This window comes from Hirundo rustica, chromosome 13 (genome assembly GCF_015227805.2).
Source record: "Hirundo rustica isolate bHirRus1 chromosome 13, bHirRus1.pri.v3, whole genome shotgun sequence".
Classification (NCBI taxonomy): Eukaryota; Metazoa; Chordata; class Aves; order Passeriformes; family Hirundinidae; genus Hirundo; species Hirundo rustica.
In genome coordinates, this window is record NC_053462.1 from 8248860 (window position 1) to 8275470 (window position 26611).

The following is a 26611-nucleotide window of genomic DNA, read 5'->3' on the forward strand; positions in this document are numbered from 1 at the left end:
CTTCCATCACTTGAACTTTAAATTAGCTTTAGAGTGAGTGTTGTAAAATTTGATGTTGGGACTGGCTCTCATGATAACATAATTAATGTTTTGAATTCTTCAGTTGATAAATCACTAGAAACGCAAATTAACCCATATATTTTGGAAAGAAAATTAGTACATAATTTTAGAAACTGGAAACTCCTCATTTGCTTAGCTGACTCTAAAATCTTAGGAGCAGAAGGTAATTTTATTTTTAAATTTCTATTTGGACAACCTAAGCATCAGTGTTTTATGAGCTACCATCACATTATCTTAGCCTACTAAATACTCAGTAATGTCAAAAAGTAATGGTACATTTCTAGCAACTATTTAAGTGACTACTTTTGTAGTCAGTTACTATTTGCAGTTTTCCTATTGCACATGTAGAAATCGTTAAGTCTTAAGACACATCTCTGTGTCATTTCCTGCCCCTCTTTGTTACCCTCTGTAGCTATGCAAATAGTACAGCTCGGTATGTATTCAGGCAAGCAATTCGATAATCCCAAAGACTTTCTGTTTTTATCAGTAATACCTTTCAAAGGAATAATTGCTTTCTGAAATTCTGTAGTACTATATTGCTACCACCAACAACAATGTAAATCACGGTAGCAATAATTTTCTTCTTTCAAAAAAAAAACCCAGGAGTGCAGTTGGAATACATTCAGTTTGAATGAATGTGATGTTTGTTAGAACTGCAGAGATGCAGTTTGTTCCTAGATCCTTTCCAGCAGCTGTCCATCTGATGCCCACTTTGACATCTGCTCTGCTGTGTGTGCGTGCTGCTGCTGCTCTCGTGGGGTTTCTGACAGTCTAATCTCACTTTCCAGGCTGTACCAGCTGGCACTGACCCATTCACTGGCCTTCTGCTTGCAGATTTGGGATACTCAGCAGTGCTGCTTGCTCAAGTTAATTTCAGTACAGAGTTCCAGTGGATGGCTGCATGGACTGGGAAAGTTGGACACAGATACAGTGGTGCACTTACAGCTTAGTAACGCACGCACAGTGCCGTGGGGAGAGGGGCAGTGTGCTGCATCTCAGTTCTTCCAAATGCCAGTCCTTGTGATACAGAGATCCCTTTAGGAATTTTTTAGAAGGTGAATTGCTGTGTGATGTCTAAAACACGGACTGATTGAGAAAAGAAAATGGTTTTCTTCGAAGTTCAGCATGTTGTGATTTGCATGCCTTGAATGCTGATGTATCCAGCTGGTACTGGTTGTGGGGTGAACCCTAATGCTGATGAGATAAGGCAGAATTGCACCACATAGGATCCACAGTCATTATGTGCCCTGGGCATCCCTGGACATGTAATATAGAGGAAATGCACAAAGTATTGGTTTTTTGTGTGTGAAGCTGTATTGAATTAATCTGAGAAAGTTCAGCATGATGCAGGGCAGCATCGAGGGCTGTCTCTGGGTCAGTAACCAAGCTGCTGTGGAAGGGGTTCTGCTTCAGGCAGAGGACATGAGTCTGTGCATGTTAATTTTTAGATTATGCTCAGGCACACAGTAAATATTCTGAAATTTTATGTTTGCAGAAAACGTTTGGAAGTGTGGTGATTAGAGAGAAATAGTAGTAATAAACTGTTAGCCAGGCAGAACAGAGTGGGCTGTGGGTTTATAACAGGTAGACTTTCAAAAGTTGCAAGTTCTGTAGATGTATATGTACACCTACATATATAAATATATCCAGGTGAAATAATTGTTACAGTTTTACTAAGTCCTTGAGAGAAATCTGTGTTTATGTGAGCTTTCTGTTAGACTCTTTATTTCCTTTTGAAAGACTTCAAAGAATAATAAAGGATTTTTAGCTGTAAAATTAAACTATGTGGAAGTGAAATAATTGCTAGGAATACCAGCTCCCAGTCTTACATTAATGAAATAACTGTATTTTGATGTAACTTGTTGACCAGGCAGAGACTGTTCTTCATTCAATTTTTTTATTATTTTTAAACCAGGACACGATTAATGTTGTTAAGTGTTCAGGAGCCATGTAGATGATTAAATAGATGTGATAATTTCTATAAGCTGCTTAACCTTTACAATATTCCCATTTTTCAGTCTATTGGAAATGCCAAAACTACCAGGAATGACAACAGCAGTCGCTTTGGTAAATACATCGAAATTGGTTTTGATAAGAGATATCGAATCATTGGTGCTAACATGAGAACTTACCTCTTGGAAAAATCAAGAGTGGTGTTCCAGGTAATGCTGATGTAATCTCTCCACTTTGTTGTGTCATCCTTAAACCAATCCACTGTCCCACACTTCCTCTGCATCTTTGCCTGCCTTATGTCTAGAGCTTGGTAAAAATGGACTTGTCCTTGACTGGCTCCTAAAGATAGAAAAATAATAATTATGGTTTGTACCATGTGGGGATGTTACATGAAGAACTGTTGTATATTTTAAAAGTAAGAGACAGTTATAGCAGATGGTTTAGCTGGAAGAGAGTACTTTTCATTTCTTTTTGATTTGAAGGTATGAGATTTAGAGGGCTTAAGTTCAGAATTACGGTGTTGGTCTTGACTCATCACCTTCTGAGCTGTGTTTGTCCTTCATTTTAAAATTCAAGCTTTGCCTTGGCAAGGAAGGTAACTCCCTTTGCCAGCTTACTATAAATGCCGAGGCAAATAGTGTTAGTTATTTTTGGAAAATGAAAAACTTCTGAATGTGATCATTTCATTCACCTACAGAATCCTGATCTATAATTAATAGTAATCTACAGTTCTGAAAAGTGAAATCATACTCTTTTTTTTTTTAATGAAAATGTCTGCATGCTTCTTGCTGTTGAAAATGGATTAAATTAACCAAGAAGGAAGAGATAGATGCTGATTTATCTTCCTTTTTTCCGTGTGGCTTCTGTGCTCTGAATGTATTGCTAGAGAAAGCATTATACATAGTAATTCATTTCTGCTCGTGGTTATTTCTGCCACTTCTAAAGTGATGAAAAATAATAAATTCCTTTCTCTTTAAAGGCAGAAGAGGAGAGAAATTACCACATCTTTTACCAGCTTTGTGCCTCTGCAGCATTGCCCGAGTTTAAAACTCTACGATTAGGTATGACATTCACATTCGTTGTGTTGTGTGACTGTAGGGACAAAGCAGCCTCTCTGAGCTTTTTGAGCCAAAGATCCAAATGGAGAAATGCTGAATTTTAAATTCTAAAATTTTAAACCTTCAAGTACTAAAATGTAATGAAAATAACTAAAATTATAGACCTTGGACTTTGTGGTTTTCTGATAAAACAAAAGTAGCAGATTTGTTTATTCAGCAAACTCTAATACACTGCAGATGCCATTGGTAGCGCTTACTATGTCCTGGAGGGTGAAATTCTTTTTTCTTAGTTCTTTAAAACCTTTTTTCTATTGTTCTAGCCACTAGAGAATTTTACCCTTTCTGGTATAAGCATCTGAAAAGCTTGTTTTGCATCTGCATACTTTTACTTGGGCTGTTAGCAACAATTACTTTACAATCTCTGCTAACCTGGTGATCAAAAAGTAGATAAGGGATTTTTTTCTTTTATCAAATTAAAATGTTGATAGAAGAAAGGTTTCTCATTTGACAGGAGTTGGTGCTTTGTAGAAGAAAAGCATGATGTGATGGCCTTAGACAATCATGTCATCATTTTAAAATTCAGTATAAATTGCAGTACTTCCTGTATATTTTCAAAAGTCAGTTTCATAGTAGGAAAACTGCACAGCCTGTGCTGGTTTCTGAAATACCATTCTGGTTTTAGGGTGTTTCTCTGCTCTTCTGCACCACCCTGGCACATTTAGGATTCACATCTGCTAACACAGGAAAGAAAGGAACTGATGTAATTATAACTGAAGAAGCCATTTAGCAGAGTTTTCTTTCAGCATTCTTGGAACCTTAGCTGAGCAGAAGAAAAGGAGTCTGTTAGTGCAGCTGGAGCCAGTGAAACCATAGGAATTTACAGAGGAGAGCTACTGGTCTCCCAGTGCTGTCCCCAGAGCAGTAGGAAGCTCTCTCTTCTCCAACCTCGATTTCTCAGCCTGAATGGATCACAGATACTCATAAGGATGAGCCAGCCCATAAATTAGAAAAGAGAAGAAAATGGGCAAAATGTAATATCCTGATGTAGTGATAGCATAGTAATATGTGCCACATAATTCCAAAGTGTGCTGCTCTCAGCTCTGCGGCTACTGGGTAGGTGGTTGGTTCAGGCTTGGAGAGTAACTACTTCCAATGTGATTGTTCCACAATTGTGGAAGTCTGAACCAAGGTTAGGTAGAGAATATGCTTGAAGACCTACTGTGGGAACCAGGTAGCTTCAAGAATACTTACTTGCACAGTTAAATCTTGGAAAAAAAGCTCTTTAGAATAAGTGTGTCTTATGAGCCAGGAGGTGAAAATATACATATGTCAGATCATGCATTCTTCCAAGAGCAACGTAATCATGACACAGCTTCACAGATGTGCTGTGAATTTCTACATCTATGTGTGTGAAATATGTATTTTTTATTATTACAGGGAATGCAAATTACTTTCACTATACGAAGCAAGGTGGAAGCCCTGTGATTGATGGTGTTGATGATGCTAAGGAAATGATGAACACCAGGCAGGCCTGCACTTTGCTAGGTAATTGGTAAATCACAGTCATATCCTAAATCTAATACACTAGCAAGTGCTTTCTGTATTATTTGTGTGTATTTTTTCATACTCTATTGTGTTTAAAACCAGGGGAGTTTGATAAACTTTGAGACTGAGACACTTGTATTGCATGAAGAAGATATTTAAATTGTAGTGGAATTACAAATTAAGAGGAGCACACATTATGTGAACATAAATGGTGGATTCCCTTGGTGTAACATATACAGTGCTGGAGGTCACTGACAAAGCACTTTGAAACAGCAAATTAAATGATTTTTTTTAATGGATTTTTTTTTTCATCTGATTGTAAGACATTTTTGATAGAAGTGGAGCCAATTAGAACTGTAAAATGTCAAAGTCACGCACACACAGCAGTCACTGTTTTTCTCTCCTTAATAATTTTTTTTTTTTGTCAGCTGCAGCTCTCTCCATTCACTTAATTCATCCTTTTCCAGGGATTAGTGATTCCTACCAGATGGGAATTTTTCGAATCCTTGCTGGCATCCTTCACTTGGGCAATGTGGAGTTTGCATCTCGGGATTCTGACAGCTGCACTGTTCCTGTGAGTAGCAGATGAAGGGCATGGTTTGCACTCTGACAGGTCTGCCTTCTGCTTGTTTGCAGGGACCTCTTTTGAAAAGGAGTAAAATGGAAATGGGTTTGTTTCTAATTTGCTAATGTTTTCAGTTTTTTGCAGCTAGATTCAACTCTCCTCAGTTTAGAGGCTTTAGACAGTACTCTCTGTATTGTAGCGTTGGCATACAATTATAACTGCAATTGATCTGTCCTAGAAAAGTCTAGTAGGCAGGCTAGCTTTGAAGTCCTGAGCTGGTGTCTAGATCTTTATATTCCTACATGAATATCTTCCCTGCACACAGTAAATGCTTTGCCAGATGGGTTTTTTTTTTTTGGCATGAAATGCCAGAATGCCCTAAATAATTGCAAAATAAGTGCTTTGCAAAGTCCTCTGGGATGTCTAGACGTGAGCATGGGATATATAGTTATGATTTCTGTGACTCATCTAAGTGTCATGGTCTTATCAGTTCTTTTTTGCCTTGGAGATCAGCAACAAGGACTGCATAGTCTGATCTGAAAAACCCTCCTCATTGGTGAGATGAGATGAGAAACAAAATGGTCCTGGCTGGTCTCTTCTTTGGATTCAGAGTGACCAGTTTCTGCTTCTGCTTCTCTTTGAGTGTCTACTGCTGGCCTGCACAACCTTCATCTTTCTCTCTCTTGCAGCAGTAGCAACACTTTCAGAGTTTTTTCCTTTCTCCCTGTCAGTCCCTTTCTCAAGAATCTGCAGTGGCAGTTTCTGGAGCTGAGACAGCAGGTCCTTCATGGACCCAGAGGTGATTGGTGTTCCTGTCCTGACACCACCTGCCCGTGGGGTCTGAGAGCTGCTTTGAAACCACAGCAACAGTCTGGCTCCTTGGTGTCTTGTGGAGGTTTTTACTACAAAGAAAGCTCATTTAACGATAACAGGTAGCAAGCCCCAGGATGTGAGGAGCTTGCCTGTGCTGTGGTGAGTATCTCCAGTGCAGGAATCCCACTGGTGAGCTGGTAAAAAGCTGCAGGTTCCTGTGCAGCCCTGTCCTGGCCTGACAACCCCTGGCAGGCAGTGGTGAATGTCTGCTCAGGGGCATCTTCACCTGGGCTGTGCTGTTCTCTGGCAGTAGCCATGTCACCACAGAGCTCTGTGCCATGCAGGCTGCTCTGCTGGGAGGCACTGCTGGGATGGAACAGTGGTGCTGCAGGCTGCTCAGCAAAGGGCACCCTATGCTGCTGTGGCAGTCAGTCTGTTTAATGTCAGCTTGAGCAGCCCTAATGTGACACTTTTGTGCAGTGTTCATAATTATTATTACTTTATTGCTGTCTTCCAAGCCAGTAAAACATGCTAAGTTAATTGGATTTTGGGGGTGTAGCTGCATGGGGCCTGTATGCAGTAAGAACTAGAAAAAGCCCCAGAGAAGTCACAAGGATGTGGAAATATTTAAAGCTGATGTACCCTGAAGCTGTAGGACATGTGGTAACAGTCCTCTGCCATCTGTCCTTGTCAAGACAGTGCTTGTCAGTGTGCTGCTGAGCCACCAGGTGCAACGGGAGAGTGAGGAGGAAGTAGTGTTAGAGGAGCTCCTGAGGAGGAGAGACCTGTCTGTCCTCCTTGATTTCTAGTGATCAGTCTGCATGTTAGTCACAAAGTGTTGTGTCTTATCGAGTGGTAAATGCACTGCACTGATCTTCATGCAGAAATCTTACGAACCCATCTCAACATACAAGCCTTGCTTGATTTTACCCAGTTAAACAAAGCTTAGGTTTTTCTGTTGTGCAGTTCAGTTTGAGAGCTAGAGAACATCATTAGTGCGCTGCAATCTCGTAGTGTTTGTCTCCAGAATTCACTGAGAAAATACTCAGTCAAGTACTGAGGCCAGAGCACTGAAGCCGTCCCACGCTTGTGTCTTGGCTGGGGCTGCAGTGCCTCTCTGCCCATCGCTCCCTGCCACGGCTGTGGCAGACACTCAGGAGCTGCCATCCATTTGGCCTGAGACAGCTGTAAGAATTCGAAATACCAAGTCCAGCCCAGCAAAGCCAGATGATTCACTCTTCTCAAGGTTGCAGGTTCCCTGTGTGAAGCGTTTTGGTGAACACAAGTATGGGAAAATAAATGCCTTTGAGGAAGCTTATTCACTAATTTACTTCAGCAGTGTGAATGTGATAAGTGGGTAGGGAGCTTGCTACGTTTTGAAAGAGGCAGAGGTGAGGAAGCTGCTGTTGCTGCTTATTGTAGGATCACTGCAGGCAGGCAGCTGTGTTGGCATGATTGTATGTTTGCTATGGGCAGTACTGTTTCAATATCTAACGAGCCTGTTTTCATTAGCCCAAGCATGAACCCCTTGCCATTTTCTGTGACCTCATGGGTGTGGAGTATGAGGAGATGGCCCACTGGCTTTGCCATAGGAAGCTCGCCACTGCCACTGAAACCTACATCAAGCCAATTTCCAAACTTCATGCCATCAATGCCAGAGACGCACTTGCCAAACATATCTACGCTAATCTCTTTAACTGGATTGTAGATCATGTGAACAAAGCCCTTCATGCTACTGTAAAACAGCATTCTTTCATCGGGGTGTTGGACATCTATGGGTGAGTTTTTTCTCAGATATATGACACTCTTACATAATTATCTGACTGCAAAGCATCCTTGTCTTTATCATCTAGCACTGCATGGATTACACAAAAAAACCCCAGACCCTAGCAGCTGCTTATTCCAGCTGAAGGAAGTAGGTGTTTAGTTTTGACACACTAAGATCTTTGTCATGACTTTGATGTTTATAGTGGGATTTCAGGTTTTTGCTGTTGTTAGTTCATTTATCTGTTGCATTCTGGAAAGTTACAAGGCAATTTTCGTGTCAGGTTCCTCCAAGGTGGCACTTGCAGAGAGGACAAAGATAACTAATGTGCTCTCCAGGACCATCAGTCCCTGAGTTCCTCCTCCCTGCCTAGAGAGGGACCATAAATAAACTGCCTATGTAGTGCAATTTGCATTTCTCTGTGTTTTCTTGCTTAAGCCATGTTATTTGTGCCTGAAATAATTCAATGAATTCAACTGGAGGGAGGGAATTTAAAATGTTGGGGTAATTTTATCTTTTATTTTTCAGTACACTAGTAATTTTGAGTATATGCATATTTTAGATTTGAAACGTTCGAAATCAACAGCTTTGAACAGTTCTGTATCAACTATGCCAATGAAAAACTGCAGCAGCAGTTCAATATGGTAAGTAGGAAATGACTGGCATTTCCTCTTCCCTTTCCCCTCATCCAAGTCCATTCTGCTAATTGGCTCCCCAGTGGTTAGGATGAATTCCTTCAGTCTATTAAGCAGCTGTCCTGGCCGTGGGCTTTGAGGGATGGGGAAAGATCTACTATCTCCTAGAAATAGATTTTATGACTAACTGCTGCTCTGGGACTATTTGAAATTCTGATCAAGTAACAATTATAAGGCAGAAGCAGTGCTTGGCAATTAAGACCCTGAGATTGCCTGTCAGCGAGAGCGGTGTGTGGGTGGAGTCGGAGTTGGTGGTGTGTCCATAACCTCCGAGAGCCCCTGGCTGGGCAGAGGAGAGCACGGCTTCGCTGCCGGAGATTTGCCGCCCGCGCTTCCTCCCCGGGGTTATTTTTTGAGGCTTTTCAGCTGCATCCTGAAGTTGATGAATGCCGTGTGGCAGAAGGCGGCTCTTCCCCCTCCTCCGGAGAGATCACGATTCTCTCCTCAGCCTTAGTGACGTTTGCAATTACATATCTTACCTGCATAATCGCGAGGCAAGTTATTTCTGCCAGGCCTGTTGCTAGGCTCTGCCGCAGCACCGGGGTAGCTCTGAACTCTCGTTACGATCCTGCCTCTGGCAGGGTGTGCTCGCAGGACCGGATCCCCTGTGCCCTCCTTCGTCCCAGCGTGCCAGGGAGTAAGCAGGCTGCTGGAGCAGAGGCTGGGCTTTCCAGCCCTGGCGTGTCCTTTCCGTGTGGGCAGGGCCGTGGCTGGCTTCAGCTCCGTGAGTGGGATGTCGGAACTGCCAGGCACAGGGCGTCTTGGAATTTTCTCAGCTGTACAGCAAAATGTAGTTGCTGTGAGAGCTGTAATGGTTCTCTTCTTCAGTAAAGATAACTGTGCCCCTGTTCCCTTCCCTCTTGTGCCGCTGCTGTAAGCACCTGCCTCGTGAAGGAGTTGTGTTGGTGTCCTGCCAAGCTACCAAAGCCGGTGCTGGTGAACACGAACCTGTTGGGCTGCCATGCGGGCGCACGAGGGTGGGGGTTGCTTTGAATTAAAGCCTTGTGGCTGGTGGCAGCCAGCAAACCTTCATGTGCTGCCTGGAGCAGCCTGTGCCTCGCAGAGGAGAGAACTGCCCGACCGCCCTGCCCTGCCTGGTGCCCACCACCCACAGGGAAAATCAGGTCTGAAGGCATTTTCCACCACCTAATCGTTGGTTCCTTCACAGTGGAAAAAGCGTGGTTTTGTTTTATTTCAGATCTTGGGCTGGATGTGACTCTCCAGTAGAATGCTGCCAGGCTTTGCTGCCAGGTGCAGGGTGGGAATGGCTCCCACGGGCGTGGTTCAGGAGTGCAGTGTTGGGGAGGATGGCGTTCAGCGAATGAAGTGAAGGGATAAACAGCTTTGTCAGGGTAGTTTTCTGCTGCCTGGCAGGTGTGTGAGATGTCTGTGGGCTGTGCACTGAGCTCAGGGCAGCTGGGGTGTTGTGGCACCCCCAGACCCTGCCCATGCTGGTAGTGGGGCACTCCCAGCACGCATCCACCTGCCACAGCAGCATTAAGTGTGCAGAAAAATGTAAGTGGGGGATGAAACATCATCAAAAATGACTAGAGTCAGCAGTCTTTTTGGTTTTTCAAAGTGCTTGTTCTATTAAGACCACAGTTTGCCTGTTTAATATCTTATTCTGTTCTTTTCCTGAAGTTTTAATTCATCTCTTGTGCACATTTTATTAAAGCTGTGCAGGTTGTTTGTGATAATATTTTTGAATAAATATACAGCTACATGGTTACTGATCTTTGTACCAGATAAATCTGTCACAGAATTTTCCTTAAAGGATTTCTAGTGCTAAAGCTCCTTCAGCTTTTGCTGAAGAGTAAATTTTAATGTGGTGCGTCATGTTAGAAAAAAAAATCAGCGGCCATTTAAGAGGAAATAGAGCTCTGTTCTTTTACAAGGAAGCACAAAAGTATTTATAGTAAAACTTGGCTTGAAATAGAGCGGTGTTCGTAATTTCCAAATCATGAAAGCATGCCACATCCTAATTTATAGGTTGCTGTTCCTGCATTTGAAGGTTTTTCTGGGTTTTGTGTTGTTTTTTTTTATAAGAGAGAAGAGCTTATAGTAATTGTTGGACAATACAGTAAAAAGATAGGATATTTGCTGAGAATATGGAGTGCTTTAATTTAGGCTGTTGTTTTTAGGCCAGGAAAAAAGGTTGATTTATTTTTCATACACTTGTTTAAAAGTTTATTCAGTTGAACTAGTGTCACTTGACAGCCTGGATTAATGTGCCGAAATGAATTCAGTTGAGAGTTCAATGTATTTATTCTGCATTTCATTTCACAGAAAACTGTTTTCCTTTTGCCCTGCAGCATGTCTTTAAGCTGGAACAAGAAGAATATATGAAGGAACAAATACCGTGGACCTTGATTGATTTCTACGACAATCAGCCTTGCATCAACCTCATAGAGGCCAAAATGGGAGTTCTGGATCTGTTGGATGAGGAGTGCAAGGTGTGTGTTCAAGGGCATTTGTAGAGAAAGGGGTCATCAGCTGTCCTGCTTCTGAGCCTCACAGGGAAAAGTCATCTGCAGACAGTTGTCATTTTGACACTGCTGGTACAAGAATTTGGAAAGCATACAAGCAGAATTGGCAATTAAAGGAGGAGAAAAAATGGTTTTAGTAATGAACATCCCTGCCCCTTCCCCTCCATCATGTATCTGTAGCTGTTCCTGGGTCTCTGATCAACTTTGTTTGGACTTTGACAGTTTTCTGCAAGGATGAGTGAGTGCAGTCCTTGGTCCTGTCAGATTTCCCCAAATTGCCTCTTGCTTGGTGTTTCACCCTTTGTCTTTTACCTTGGTTTATTTTATGCCAAGCCCTGTACAGGGGATGGCTCCGAGTGTCTGCCTCAGTGGAAACCCAGCCTGGGGTTCTTATTTATCACAAAGCCTCACAAGAAGTCTCTGATGGAGGTGGAGGAGGAGTTCTGCTCGGTCTGGTAACATGTCTTTGGGACCCCTGCCTTCAGGTGTGTGACGCAGGAGGCATTGTTGGTGTCAGGTGTGTCCCAGCAGCTGCCCCTGCTGCCAGTGCCCAGCACCCCGTGTGGAACTGGCAAGCACACAGCTGGTTACTGTGTCCTTGCTTCTGGCAGTGCTGGGAATCTGGGGAGCTGGAATGTGAAAGCAAATCAAGCGTTGTCCCCCATCTTCTTAGATACTTTTGCTACTGAAAAGGTCTCAAGACATTTTAAGTGTATTCTGTATTCTTTTCCCTAGATGCCAAAAGGCTCAGATGACTCTTGGGCCCAAAAACTATACAATACTCATTTGAATAAATGTGCTCTCTTTGAAAAACCACGGATGTCAAACAAGGCCTTTATTATCAAGCACTTTGCTGACAAGGTAAGGACTTTTCCTGCTTTCTTGCTGGTGTGTGGGAGGGATCCTGGAGCTGCTGCAGGCAGAGACTGGGCAGTGGCATCCCTGGCTCTGCTCAGCTCTTACAAAGGTGTACTGGCCTCAACACCTAGTGAGGAGGAGAAAGTGAACTGGCAGCTGTGCAGAGCCAGGGACACAAAGGAGCTCCTGACTGCACCACGTGCTGTAACCACTGACCATCCTTTCTCCAAACAGGAAAGCTTAGTGCATCTGCAGCTCTCAGCATTACTGTATCAATTCCAGTTATGCAACAGAAATGTACAAAAAAGGAAATCCTGTACCCCACTCCTTTAGCTAAAGGGCAGCAATGGATTAATGCTGTTTTTGCTGCAGTCTCAGTGTGCAGAGTGGAGAGAGGCTAACACAGCCTTTGCTATTGCTGGAGCAGTGTGTGCTGCTCCCACCCTCGCCTCGGCTGTGCAGGGAACAGCTATTTCTAGGGGTGTCTCAGTGGAGGGCGTGTCGTGTTCAGCTCCAGTGCTCGTCAAACTGAGCCACTCCTCAGGTTAAAACAAAATAATTAATAATCCCCTTAAATACAGTTGTCCTGTTATACAGAAAAGCTGCTTCACAATATTGTTAGCGTGGTCAAAAAAGGTTTCAAGGAGCTCTCAGATTGTTATCAGTAGGTCTGCACCTGCTGACATGGGGGGTTGGAGGCCTTTATCTGCCTCTGCTAGGTTTCTTCTGGGCTCCTGAATTTATGTGTAGAAGAGTCCTATTCTTTTTTGCATCTATTGTTACCTTAATGAAAACAGCAGGAACATCTCTGTAACAGTTTAGATTCACGAGTTCTGTTCTGTTTTGTGGATGAGAGAACAAGGAGGAATTAATTAATGTTTCATAATCTGTTCATTAGGCTAAACTTTGATATTAAATACAAGGCTTTCCTGTGTCTAGTCTGTGAGCAGCAAGGGCCAAGGAAGACAGAAAGTAGCTCCAAGCAGGTAGCAGCAAAGCCCTAAGCTCTGTCTGTGCTAAGCATTTTATGTTTTCTGTGAGCTTATGTGAATGTACTCAGACATCTTGGAGGAAATAAAGCGCCAGCTGGCAGGTCAGCTCCGTGCTGTTGTCCTCCTGCACAAGGCAGGGATGCTGCTGCCCTCTCCTGGCATGGCCTCCCACAGAAAGAACCTGCATGGTGCCCCAGGCAGTGCTCAGGATGGGCTTCCAGCTGCGGAGAAACCCTGGGGACATCCTCTGCCCTCTTTCCTCTAGGAATTCCTTGAAACGTTTTGCAGCTCAGGCTATAGTGTCACTGATAAATGGACTTGTGGCAATAGTTTTGGTTTTCTTTCAGCCTTGAATTAGGACACTGAAATAAGTGGTAGGTTTTCATCTGATGCTGGCTGTTCTTTGGTCCAGGAGATGCTGTAGCCCTGTGACAGAGGGCTGTTACATGTTGTCACAGCATTCAGACATTTTATTGCTTCTGGTAAAGTTCGTCCTTCGGAGCACAAATGAGCCATTTCCACAATAATCTGCAGGCAGATGTACTTACTGCCTCTCAGCTAATGAGATGAGAGATGCTTTGTTCTCAGTTGCATCTGGATTTCAGACAGCTCTGCAGCCCTGATGTGAAGGAGATGCTCAACACACACTTTGATTCTTCACCCTTACAGTAACCATTCAGTCATGCTGCCTTACCACGAGCATCTCTCAGCAGTGAAATATGTCTGCTATAATGCAATAGCAGTACTTCTCTCTCTATTTTAATGTTCTACCTTTTACTGGAAAGCACTCTCTTTGAGGAAAATCTATATTTAACAAAGATGCTCTTGGGAGCTGATATTTTCAGTATAGAAAAGAATTATGTTTTACATGTGAATGTTATAGCTGGTGATTTCAATGCAAATTATTCTTATTTAATACTTGTAATACTTTCTCTTGTAAAATGATGGTTTTCAGGTGGAATATCAATGTGAAGGCTTTTTGGAAAAGAATAAAGACACAGTTTATGAAGAACAAATTAAGGTCCTAAAATCAAGTAAGGTTAGTATAAGGATTTTTTTTTTTTCTTCTTTTGCAGTTATTAGTCCTTGAATTAAGGGTTATAGAAGACTTCTTATAAACCTAGGAAAAAAATTCTCCCTTAGTATCAGATCAACTGAAATTGAACACAGTTTGTGTTTTCCTTTGTTACCTGCATGAATTTAGAAAGTCTTACATCCTTTTCCCCATGGAAGATCAGTCTATTTAGCTGCTAATTTCACAGTTTCTGGGTTGTTGTTGTTTTGGGGGCTTTTTTGTTGGGTTTGGGGTTTTGAGTGGGGAAAAGAGGATTTGGGGAGGGGGGCGTTTGTTTTTCACAAAACTTTGCTATATTTTCTATAGAGACATCACTGAATTCTGATATACTGTAGTGGTTTAAGAAGGCTTAACAGTTAAGCCCTTAATTTTATAACCTGAAAACAGAAGCTCCTTGTTTATGGCCTGACAACTGAACAGAAAATTTTTGAAGGAGAGACAGGTTTGGTTCCAGAAGCAAAATGAGAGAGGAATAAAATATATAGATCCTAAGGACACAAACCAGAATTTACAGTCTTGTCTCCTTGATATATCTGTGAAAGAAAGATAACATCTGAATTGAAAAATACCACATGAAGGAATATTATAGAACAGGCCTTCAGTGGCATCGTCTGTTTTGTAATGGGAAAAATGCTGGGTGTGCTCTCAGAAATGTGAAGACAATTAACTTGACATTGCACAGTGATGGCTGTTGGGAATTTGCTAGCTCTAATGGCCCAGGAAGCTGGGTATCAAGGACAGGCTATTTAAAATTATGCTATTCTATCAGGAAAACCAACATTTTTCTCTTCTGTTTCTATTCCAAGCAGATAATATGAAATGAAATGATTAAAACATGTGGTATAATGAAACACCACAGCAGACCTTCCACTGGGAGAAGTGTTGAAGTGGTTGAAGTGAAGCCAGTTTCTGGGGCTGGAGGGGGAGGCAGATGGGAGCTCTGGAGAGCTGGCAGAGGCCAGCCAGCCACTCTGTGCAGGACAGAGGGACAGGGTGCTCCGTGGGGTGTCAGCCAGTGACTGATGGACAGACAGTGGGGACAGAGCTGCTGTAAGAGCCTGACAGCAGCTTGGACAGACTCAGGGTAGCTTGAGGTAGTTCACTCTAAACACTAAAAACAACATTGTTTTACCTCATGGTAAATTTTTGGCAAAACCAGTGTAAAGAATGTTGGGGGTTTTTTTTGTTTTTATCAGTGCCTCTTTGTTAGTAATTGTAGTAGAACTGCATTTCTGATTTTTATTTTATTTCGTTGCTGGTGATGTTTTCTGGGTTTGCTGTGCACATCCAACAGAAGGTAATTCTAAATTGAATGCATCATCTGTCATCTTACCCATGCCCACTCTCACACACAGCTTGGATGCTTGCTCTCCAAAAAGTGCATGACACACACTGCTCTTGGCAGGCACTGTAGAGTTCAACTATTTGTTTTTTGGCCTTCTCTGTAAATCCACCCACAGAACCTCTGTGAAGCAGTTCAGTTTCCATGCATGTATCGTGAAAGCAATGCAACAATCCTGGGCTTTTATGCTTGCTACTGGTATGGTTGTTAAAATCTTCTGTTGTGACTCTGTATTGAAAGAAATTATCTGTAAGATTGTTAGCAGCACGTGTGTTCAGTTGTCTGAAAAAAATTACAGGGAAGAAATGCTTGCTTGCTTGTTTTGTATCACATGAATTATCTACCCTTTGATCAGTGTTTTCCCTCTCTTTGAGCACTCCTAGTGTTCTGCAAAACACAGAAAATTGATAAGATACTAAAACCCAAAACCAAACGGGAGTAGTCCCGCAGTGTGGATCACTGCAGCGCTGCTCCACTATTGCTCACCCGTACTGGAGAGGCCAGACATTGTCCCTTGCTTCTACTTGGAGTAACTGGGCCAGTGTCTATGAAAATAGTGCCTTTGGTATGCACTTGCCCATTTTTACAGGCAGATTTTCCAAGGGCTGGAGAAAAGGAAATGAGACTTGGGTGTGGAGAGCTTCGAAGAACTCATCCATCTGCAGTCGAGACAATGGGGACCCTGTTCCTACCCCCACCTGTGGTGTGTGGGAGCGTCAGGAGCTTCAGAAAAATCATATTACATTCAAATAAGTTTCTGTACAGGCTGAGAACACCTGGCTCTGTAGCTCAGCTGCCTGTGCACACCAACTCACTGCATCATAGGCAGCTGACAAGGAGGTGGTAGCCTGTTGGAGTCCAGGGCATTCCTTTGGTTGCCCTGGAGGGTGAGGGACCTGGACAGGGGGGTCTGGGACCCCAGCCCAGAGCCCAGAGCTCAGAGAGACACTGGATTTGATTTCAGTCCATGGGAGAGGCTTCTTGCACTGCAGGAAGCATTGCAGGCCACAAGAGTGTAAAAATAGTAGTTTAGTATATCACAGGGTGAAAAAACAGTGGGTTTGGGATTCTTGGCATTGAAGTGAATGGGGCAAAATGGAGAATTTAGGGCGTTGTCCCTTTCTTCTTCCTTCTTGTTCCCTCACTCCATTTCTGCAGTGACGTTGGCACAAAGTAGTTAGTGAGGATTGGGTCAGAGTAAAGATGACCTTTTTAGTAATAGTGATAGACATTGGTAAGAAATAGTAAATAAAGAATACGTGGCAATTAGTATAAAAGATAAGGACAGCCCAGAGACGGGGGGAGTCACCAGATGTCCGAGCCGCGGCAAACATCTTTCGGACACTGAGAAAATTGTAAGATAAGAACTAATAAACGAAGCATGTAACCTTGAAGACTCCGTCTTTTCCTGCGTTTGGCACAGAGCTTTGCAGAGGGCCAGAACTCTAAGACCACCTGAATGCCGGGGAATTTAAGCTCCTAAAAAGGAGCCCCCGACAGTAGCCCAATCAGCCTCAACTCTGTGTTAAGTCAGTGGAAGGAGAAAGGTAAGGCACCCTCAGGAAATATCATTCTTCCACCAGCTACAGAGGCAGTCTCAGGTGAGATAAAGCCAAGCTGTGATGCTCCTTTTTAATTTCAGGAATTTAGGATACCTTTGTAGCATCCTCAGTCATTCTGTTATGCTGGAGTGCTATGCTGAGTGCTACTGGGCGATATTTGATGCCTTCTCCCAGCCCATCTGGCACAACCACAGGGCACAGGTGCCATTTTGCTGTGCAGCGTGTTCCACTGGTTTTCATGTTTGCCCACCAAGTTTTATAAAACAAAACTAGTTTTAAAATTTTTTAGGTTGTACTTGGCCCAAGCAGTTTCTAGTACTGAAGAATGAATACTCCTATCTCTTGGGGGAAAATGCACAGATGCTAGATATACAATTACTCATGGACAGGTAGAGAAGTTCACATTCTCTTAAAATAGTTCTGAAGTGCTGTGGTTGTCAGTAGAAAGACCTGGTGGTGTTATTTTAGTTATAAGTTACTTCAAAGCAGCTGTTAAGTATCAGTATATTTTGTAGCCATTAGAGAAAGGGAATATTTGGATATTTGGAAAAAAGTTTCAGGTTTTTCCTCCTCTCCCGCTGGCAGGGAGTAGATCTCAGTCAGATAAATTTGGCTAGTGGGTTTTTTGTGGGTTTTTTTTTTTTTTTTTTCAGTTGATGGTTCCTCTTTCAAGCTGATTATTTCAGTTTGGGGTGATAAAGTAGGAATCATCTTTGCCTGCTGCTTTATTCAGTGTCCCAGATACATCTCAGCCACAAAGGAGACTGATGCACCATTGGAATGTGAGAGGACCCTGTTGTTTCCTTCTTAGATCAAAGCAGCCATTTATAATTGCAGCTGCCACTTAGGAAACTGCTGTCAATATCTAACAGTTTCACATGGAAGCTATCGTTTGCTATATGAAAAAAAACCTCAAATCAGAATTTTATCTTCAGGAGGAGACTCACTGATCAAACCCACAGAAGTTTTGGTATTAAATCATGGCCCACTCACTATACCACTTAACCTGTCTGCTTTTTGCATTTGTCCCCTGTGAAGTTCAACAAAAATGCAGTTCTTACAAAACCTGAGCCCGGAATTTAACCTTAAACACAAACAGATGCAATCACTTGCTGGTTTCTTACCCTCTGTGTATTTTTTATGCTGTTATACCAGTTTAAGCTGCTACCAGAGTTATTCCAGGATGAGGAGAAGGTCCTCAGTCCCACATCAGCAACCCCTTCAGGGCGCGTGCCTCTGTCTCGAACGCCGATCAAACCTGCCAAGGCCAGGCCAGGGCAGGCCAGCAAGGAGCATAAGAAAACTGTGGGGCATCAGGTGGGTTTGAAAATGCAACTCTACTAAATAATCTCCCTTTATCTCCTGTCTCATAGGTCTCAAGGTGTGGTGGTGCCTCATGGGATCCCTTGGGATCTTGAGAGAGGTGCAGCTAATTGCGACTTCATTTGGTGCAAATAGTCCCTAATTAGTAAGGCAATGTGGGGAACAATTTGAGGCAGCCCATTTTTTATTGTGGCGCCAAACCCCAAACTGATGCTTTTCAAAACAAATTTAACATGGATGCTGGGAAGTTTTGAAAGTCTTAAACTGGTTCTTTTGGATCATGTGCCACTTTGTCCGATTCAAACCAAAAGTGGGGTTCAGTCCCCAGACAACTTGGTTCCGGTTATCATTGGGCAAACATAAAATAAGTGAAAGGGATGCAAATCAGGTCTGCTTTCTGAGGTTATCTCAGAGATGACAGAGCTTATTGAGGCTATTCCCTGACTCTTTCCTTCATTTTGTTTTTCAAAAAGTTTCGGAACTCTCTTCATCTGCTGATGGAAACCCTGAATGCTACAACTCCACACTACGTGCGCTGTATTAAGCCAAATGACTTCAAGTTTCCATTCACGTAAGATGCCAGTTCCTGTGTGCTTTGAGTAGCCTGTGTTGGGAGGAGATTGTCCAAGGCCACTGAGGATCAAGGCTCTGCTGAACCTTGCTCTCTCAGGAGTGAAGAGCTGCGTCTGCCTTCTCTGGTTATGGATTCACTGTGTGTGTGTGTGTATGTGTATTACAGCAGGAGACATTTGGCGATGAATAGAGGGGGAAATACTTCACCCATTTTTTTGCTTGTGATGATTTGTGAGAAACAAAATTCCAACATTTTCATTGCTCGCAATTTTAAATGAAACTGGTGATTTGCACTCCTTGAGCTTGTTTGACAATTGCTGGAATTTGCTTTTTCAGATTCCAGCCATTTTCATTATATATATATTTATATTTTTTTTCATATATGAACTTGCTTAGAGTTTTTCTCAAAGCCCAGGCACACAAGGGCTCCTGTAGCTCTTGTGCTGGCCAGAGGAAGTGCAGGTGGGCTCAGTTCTCCAACCAGGCTGTCCTCTGTTACCCCTGAGTCTCGGGAGCACCTTGTCCACCACCCATCACATCCCCCCTGCTCCCCACTGTGCCACTTCTCTCCTGGCTGTGCACACAGCCAGGACCCCCAGATGCAAACCTAGTCCCACAGCCACCTTTTGTTCCTACCTAGGTTTGATGAAAAGCGGGCAGTGCAGCAGCTGAGAGCCTGTGGTGTCCTGGAGACCATCCGAATCAGTGCCGCCGGCTTCCCCTCCAGGTGTGTCTGCTCTCTTTGGACTGCTTCCAGCTGCAGTTCTTTTTAAGGTAATGGTCATTGCTGGGACTGACACTCTGCTTTTGGGACAGGTGGACGTACCAGGAGTTCTTCAGCCGTTACCGGGTTCTGATGAAGCAGAGAGACGTCCTCGGTGACCGAAAGCAGACGTGTAAAAATGTCCTGGAGAAGCTGATTCAGGTACTGGACTTAGTGCTGAGAGCATTTGGAATCCACAGGAATAAAGACAGTGCCGCTTGCTCCCTCATGGCCACACTCTTTTAGTACTTCTACAAAATACCAAACCACAGATGTATCCTGTAGCTCTTTTACTGCTCTTCCTTTCAACATGGAATCAAACAGCCAACAAAATTAATTTTTTTTCAGTGTGCCTTTGTATATTCTCATTTTTTTCCTCAAAGGAGTACTTTCAGCCTGTAGCCATAAAATACTATTTTCTTTCTGGTTGAGTTCTGAAATTTCACATGTGTTTGAGCAGCGGCAGCATGCTTTGTTCTGCCCTAGTCCTGATACATTGAGTGATGTGTACGTGTCTGAAGCCCCAGCTGCTTTGTTTACACTGTGTAATGTGGTTGAAGATGGACCGTTCAGAGGGGTCAGCTACAATTTAAGCAGAAAATCGTACATGTGTACTGCCTGTATTGCTTTCATCTTCTGGGCCCCTTTGTCACCTCCTGTAACCTTCCATGTTCTTATCTGTATGGCATTCTCGTCTGAGCAAAAATCTCATATTGCTCCTTTGGGCCATGCTTGTGGCCTTGTTACGTTAATTTTTTAGCAGAATCATACAGACAAAATACCCTTCTCCACTGCTTAATTTAAGTCTCAGATTACCCAAAATATTACACAGATAATTTTGCCTCTTTACTAACTGTGCTTTCATTTAGCCCTTCGTGCCTTTTTTTATGCATTAACACTTAATGCTGTAACTTATCCTCTTTTTACCTTTGAAAATAGGACAAGGATAAGTACCAGTTTGGTAAGACAAAAATATTTTTCCGGGCTGGTCAAGTAGCCTACCTGGAAAAAATAAGGGCAGATAAGTTGAGAGCTGCCTGTATCCGCATCCAAAAGACGATCCGAGGCTGGCTGATGAGAAAGAAGTACATGCGTATGAGGAAGGCTGCCATCACCATCCAGAGACACGTCAGAGGGTACCAGGCACGATGGTAAGCACTGCTCAGGCCAAATCCCACACCAGCCTCAGTCCACAGCCCCACAAGTAGGGCACTTAAATGTGATACATTTGTTCTCGCCTTCCTATACCGCTTGAGAGGAAATGATTTTCCAGGGGAATGTAGGAACTTTTGAATATAATGAGTGTGTCTGTCCTGCTTGGTTTTGACCTCTCTGAGTAGCACCCTGGTTCTATGATGCAGAAAACAAGTAGTACTAAGCAGATGTGTTGCAGGTGAGGTAAAGCAGGACTGTCTGAGTCCTTATTGCCCAGTTTCCCTGTGCCCTCCCAGCTGGGCCTGTCCTGCTGGGGAAGCCATTCCTCATCAAGGGTGCAGCTGCAAAGGGACATTCATCAGTCAGTGATTTGTTTGGCTTGACTTCTGAGGGATGGCCATGTGGCCAGAGTGAGGGGCAGGAATACAGGTGGTATTGTTCAAAGACAGGTGGTGATGAAGACTATAATAACCAACCTTCAGAAAGAGGCATATGTCAAAATGCTTTGTAATTGTCTTATTGTGAGAGCCGAAAACAAGCAAACATTTTCTACTAGTGGAGGTTAGGAGAGTAAATCTGGAGGATGACATAGTGGAAACAGCTTTAAAGATGGGGAACAGGTGAGAGAAATTAAGTTGAGTTTACCTTGTCAGTTGTATAGTACAGTTCTTAGGGGAAGTGAAAGCATTTCCCTGTAAAGCTTTGCGAGGTTTCTGGTAATTTGTCATTCTGTTGTACTGCCACACAGCAGAATAGCAAGTAAATATACTGTCTCACTGACAACATTAAGAAGAAGCTAAAGATGCAGGATATTAGAAACACCCCAAGCATTCAATCACATAATTACAGGTATTGTTTGTAATCTTTTCCTTAGCTATGCCAAGTTCCTGCGGAGAACACGAGCTGCCATCACCATTCAGAAGTTCCAGCGCATGTACGTGGTCCGCAAGAGATACCGGTGCATGCGAGATGCTACTATTGCTCTTCAGGCTCTGCTAAGAGGTTACATGGTCAGGAACAAGTACCAAATGGTAAGAAATCATAATGTGCTTTTTCACTCTACCTTTATTTCTGCACACTTTCAGGACACAGCTTCTCTGTGGTGTCGTCTTGGGACTCTGAAATGTTTCGTGTGCCCGCTGTTAGGTGTGATGCACTAACAAAATACCAGAGCATGGATTGAGGGACAGCACCTGGAGATTACAACTATCTAATACTGCCATCAACTTGTCATTTTAGGCATATTTTCACTGTCATCTAATGTAATGTACTTAGACTTTCAGTGCAGCCAGTGGAGAATCCAGCAGCGATTTATAGCATTTCTGACTTTTTCACTTGTTATATAGAATGTCGAGGCATTTAAAATAAATACGGAAAATGGCTGTGCTTTAATCTGCCTCTGCGAGTCCAAATCAGTATTGCTTACATCAGTATACATGTGATGCACTCACTACTGGTCCTTTCCCATCCCTAGTTTCAGTGATTCTGAAATGGCTCATGGAATTATGTTAGTAAAGAGATTCCCACAAGAACTGGATGTTGAAAGTTACACATGGATGTGGTGGTTTTATTTTGTTTAATGTCAGATAGTTTTGGTGTGGGGATATTGATATAACCCTCTCATAATGATGTTGATAATATTTTCCTGATTATGCTTGATAATAAATTGTTCAATTGAGAAATTAATATTTGGTTTTCGGTGGTTACAGCACTGGAAACAGAATTATGAGTCAAACTGCAAAGTGCTGACATGTTTCATAGCGCTTTTATCTACAAGAACTCTGTTAACCAGGCTCAAAACTCAGCCAACATTCCACTGAAAAAGTAGCTGGGGGAGTTGTGTTTTACTGAGCATGTAGATGTTGAGGTCATTCAGCCAAAAGTCACCTGATGCTTATGTGCCATATCTTTCTCTTTTATACTTGAAGTTTCTATATGTTTTTTGTTTGTATTAAAGTTGCTACACAGTCACTTGTAGCATTCTAACATAAACTAACCAGAAAGTCGGAAAAAACCCAAACCTTGATAAGAATTTCTTAGTATTAAGACCCCTGTGCTTGACTTGGCTGTTCTTTTGTGTGGGTATCTACTTGCCTTTTTATTGGAATTCTAAGCATTCTCGTTATTACAAACTGTATTTGTGATGTTAAACAAGATGTGTTTTTAACAGTGGTCTGGCAGATGTGACAAAGTATTGGTGACCTAAAATCTTCAGGAAAATGGGAGCTATTTCTCTGTGCCTTGTTAGTCACATGAGTAATGCACAGCCCATCTGTCGTGTAGCACAGTTTAATAAACCTGTTCTATTCCCCCCTAACAGAGATGGCAGTTTCTGGAGGAGTCCCTGGAAGGGGTGGTCAGACCTGTCTGTCAGGAGGATCCCCCTCGAGCTGGGAATTGTTCACCGCAGTAGAACATGACAGTCTGACAAGCGCCCCTGCGGTGTGCTGTGTTTGTCCTGTCCTCCCGAGGTGGGGTTTTCCCAAGCTGGGGTACAGGACGGCCAGAGAGGGGAGCACAAGCTCTGTGTGCCGTGGGAAGGTTAACACGGTTGTTGTGGAGCTGGTGCTGATTGCAGACGAGTGAAACCGAAAGGTTGCCCTGTGACAGGGCTGAGCCCTGACTGCAGTCGTGTGTGTGCACGTGTTGTTCCCTAGGATTGTGAAAGGTCCCTGTTGTTGTTGTAGGAAGAGAGGGCATGTGTTGAGTCACGTGGGCAGGACAAGGAATTTGACGTGGCTGAATCATCTGTTTCACACATCCTGGGGAAAGCTCCTGCCTGAGACATTGCGATGTGCTTCCCAGCTGGACAAGGAGTCTAGTTCCTCCATGGCTTTGGCATAAGCTTTCTTGGGATATCCCTGGTAGATGAAGTAATTTCCTGATCCTCTCACCTTGCTTGGGAGTGCCTTGTTTCCTCACTGGCTTGCATGGATGTGAGAATTCACTGGCAGATGAGGACCATCCCCGCACGATGGAGGTATTTTACAGGACTTGTTGCTTTCAGACTTGAGGTGAAAATGGTGTTGAAAGCTAGCTGTATTCCAGTGTTCAGGCACCTGTTGGGAACCTGAAGGAGTGTTCCAGAAGAGTATAAGGAGGAGGCAGGCATGCCCACTGCATGGTGTGCGCTCAGAAGGACTTTGGCTTTTGACCTTGCTGTGCTTTTCAGAGAGCTGCTGCTTCCTTACCTTGGTGTGCTGAGTAACTGAGTGCTGGTATTTCCAGTCTCATTTTTAATTCAGAAATAAATGCTAAGGGAGAAAGCTTGTATATATTATAGTATTGCCTCTTTGCCAGTGAATTTTAAATTCATTGATCTGGAGCTGCAGTGCTTCTAACACATTTCAGTTTGTTTGCTAAGCAGTCTAAAAGAAAATAAAATTTTTGTTACCTGACTAGTTTGTCTTATCACCTTTGTGGTAAATCAGTGTAAGAATGTGAACTGCCTATGATATTTAAACTATCAGTTCTGAGCATAATATGAAATCGTAAATATTGCTCTTTAGAATAAACTGTTTTATTTGCGAAAGCTTTATTAAGTGAACTCTAAAGCTCTCCGTGTCCTGGAAACATTGTGGATTTGGGCGGGCTCTCCATGCATAGCTGTGATCTGCTTGAATTCAGGTGTTCCAGACCTGGGAGATCTCTGATTGAATTAGTGGGTGAAGGATCCAAAAACAGGTGGTAGACTCTTCTTAGCTGAACTCTCTGGCTAGCACAGATGAAGGCTGCTGCCATTCATGACTGGTTTACGTTATAGATTATTTTTAAAAAAAATATGGATTTTTTTTTTACACCTCAGAGCTGTGGTTGAGATTTCTGCCATAAAATAAATTGGAATTACTACACTATAAATTTCGATTTAGAATACATGAAAATCTTTCCATGCTGGCAAGCCTAAGATATGTGAAAAAAGGTAACAAACTCCGCCAAAACAAAATAACAGAAACAAACCAAATGCTTCTGACTTCTTAACAGCTGCTACAATTTCCTCTGGGATATGCAGTAGTGGCTGCATTGCATATCAAATATGGTGATTTTAAACTTTATATTGATGAACTCTATGCACCATGTGTCAATGATTCAAAAGTGTTTCAAGATAAAAATGCAGTTAAAAAAAAAAGATTGTATTTGTAATCTTGCCAACAGGTACCATATACTTTGCAATTAGCTGGGCTCTGACCTCAACCCAAAGGAATGCCTGGTGCTTCAATGTGCCTCCAGTTCTTTTTGTCATGTTTTTCCCTCTGGTCCCTCTTCATTTCACTCCTTGTTGTTATCCTTGTTCCAGTCTTCTTTCCCTCTTCTTCTATTTTTAATTGAACCCATTTCTTGCTGCTCTTCCCCGGCAGTTTCTCTTTGCAGGCCAAGGAGTCTCCGTGTACCTCGTGGCGGGGCTCAGTTTTTACCTGCACAGGCGCAGCTTGGAGCTCTAATCCCCTCGCCGTGTGTTTCCCACCTGCAGATGCTGCGGGAGCACAAGTCCGTGGTCATCCAGAAGCACGTGAGGGGCTGGCTGGCCCGGCGGCGCTACCGCCGCACGCTGCGGGCCGTCGTGTACCTGCAGTGCTGCTACCGCCGCATGATGGCCAAGAGGGAGCTCAAGAAGCTGAAGATAGAAGCTCGCTCCGTGGAGCGCTACAAGAAGCTTCACATTGGCTTGGAGAACAAGATCATGCAGCTGCAGCGGAAGATCGATGAGCAGGTAAAAGCTCTCTGCTTTTCCTTTTCCCCGTTCTCTTCAGGGAAAGCGTGTCAAAGTCTTGGCTGCCTTTCTCAGCACTGTGGGCATTCATAGAATGCGCTGAATTTTCATTGTCAGCGCTCGGTTCTCTTTTCTGATGCAGAACAGTGATAGGAGAGAAGGGGAGGCCGCAGTAGAACTGGAGCAGTCAAACAGCCACTTGTTCCTCTCGGCAGAACTGAGAAAAAACACCCACTCGCTTAACGCCAGTATTGCGTTCGAAGCACGTCAGTTGCTCTGTTTTAGGGGAAGGTGGGGTGATCGTGTCTGATGCATGTGGGCTCTACATCTGATTTTAGTTTAGGATGTGCAGGCTTAGAGACCGGACTGTTCTGTCACCTCATTCAGCAATTCTGCAAAACCAGACCAAAACCTTTTTGAAATGGGGAAGCTGCTCCTGTGCTCCCGTGTCTGGGTGTATTCTGTAGGGAAGGAAAAAGCTCCCTTAAACCAGAACTTCTCTAACAGCTGCTCTGTCCGTGTTGTGTTTTGCAAAGAACAAAGAGTACAAATCTCTGCTGGAGAAGATGAACAGCCTGGAGATCACGTACAGTACGGAGACGGAGAAGCTGCGGAGCGACGTGGAGAGGCTTCGGATGAGTGAGGAGGAGGCCAAGAATGCCACCAACCGCGTCATCAGCCTCCAGGAGGAGATTGCCAAGCTCCGCAAGGAGCTGCACCAGACTCAGTCGGAGAAGAAGAGCATTGAGGAATGGGCAGACAAATACAAACATGAAACTGAGCAGGCATGTATGGGGTCTCAGATGCATGAGAGGATTTACAGGGGCCTGGTGTCCACTCAGGTTTTGCCCAGGCTGAATTGTTTCGCTTGTGTGGCTGGTATTTTTACTGTATTTTTGTAGCTGTACAATCCTAAATAGGTTTGGTACCTAGATGGCTGCACCTATGGCAGAAGAATATGCTAAACCCATATATTGTATGTAAATATATGTATCCAGTCTGTTCAGATTTTGATATTGAAAGCATTTGCAAAGCCAAATCCTTAAGCTTTCTGACTTAGAGGTAGTGCATTCGTAACAAGAAAGCATTTTTACCTACCTAGAGAGAGTAATCACATAGGTATCAGGAATCTGTCCCATTCAATGTATTCAAAGGTACTGCTATATCCTGCCTAGTGTAAACAGCCAGCCTATTCAACACGTGCACAGTCTAGTTCAACAGGTTTCAGCTAACCCCTTATCTTGGCTAACCACAAACATATCAAACAGATTGATTTCTCTCAGGAGTACTTGCTGATAATGGTGCAAGTTTTGAGTATTG

At 43.2% G+C, this 26611-nt stretch overlaps 1 protein-coding gene across 5 annotated transcripts in view; it reads left to right on the top strand.

The window, feature by feature from the left end:
• MYO5A (myosin VA) overlaps positions 1-26611 on the top strand; it is a 98661-nt gene that overhangs the window by 45111 nt on the left and 26939 nt on the right. For all 5 annotated transcript variants that reach the window (XM_058422329.1, XM_040076945.2, XM_040076933.1 and 2 more), the window contains exons 6-22: positions 2079-2222; positions 2993-3074; positions 4509-4616; positions 5084-5190; positions 7507-7772; positions 8322-8403; positions 10767-10907; positions 11676-11801; positions 13746-13829; positions 17925-18086; positions 18566-18663; positions 19306-19392; positions 19482-19590; positions 20368-20579; positions 21458-21614; positions 25052-25291; positions 25828-26076. In XM_058422329.1, the coding sequence (XP_058278312.1) occupies positions 2079-2222; positions 2993-3074; positions 4509-4616; positions 5084-5190; positions 7507-7772; positions 8322-8403; positions 10767-10907; positions 11676-11801; positions 13746-13829; positions 17925-18086; positions 18566-18663; positions 19306-19392; positions 19482-19590; positions 20368-20579; positions 21458-21614; positions 25052-25291; positions 25828-26076 (2454 nt within the window). The remainder of the gene's footprint in view (positions 1-2078; positions 2223-2992; positions 3075-4508; positions 4617-5083; positions 5191-7506; positions 7773-8321; positions 8404-10766; positions 10908-11675; positions 11802-13745; positions 13830-17924; positions 18087-18565; positions 18664-19305; positions 19393-19481; positions 19591-20367; positions 20580-21457; positions 21615-25051; positions 25292-25827; positions 26077-26611) is intronic.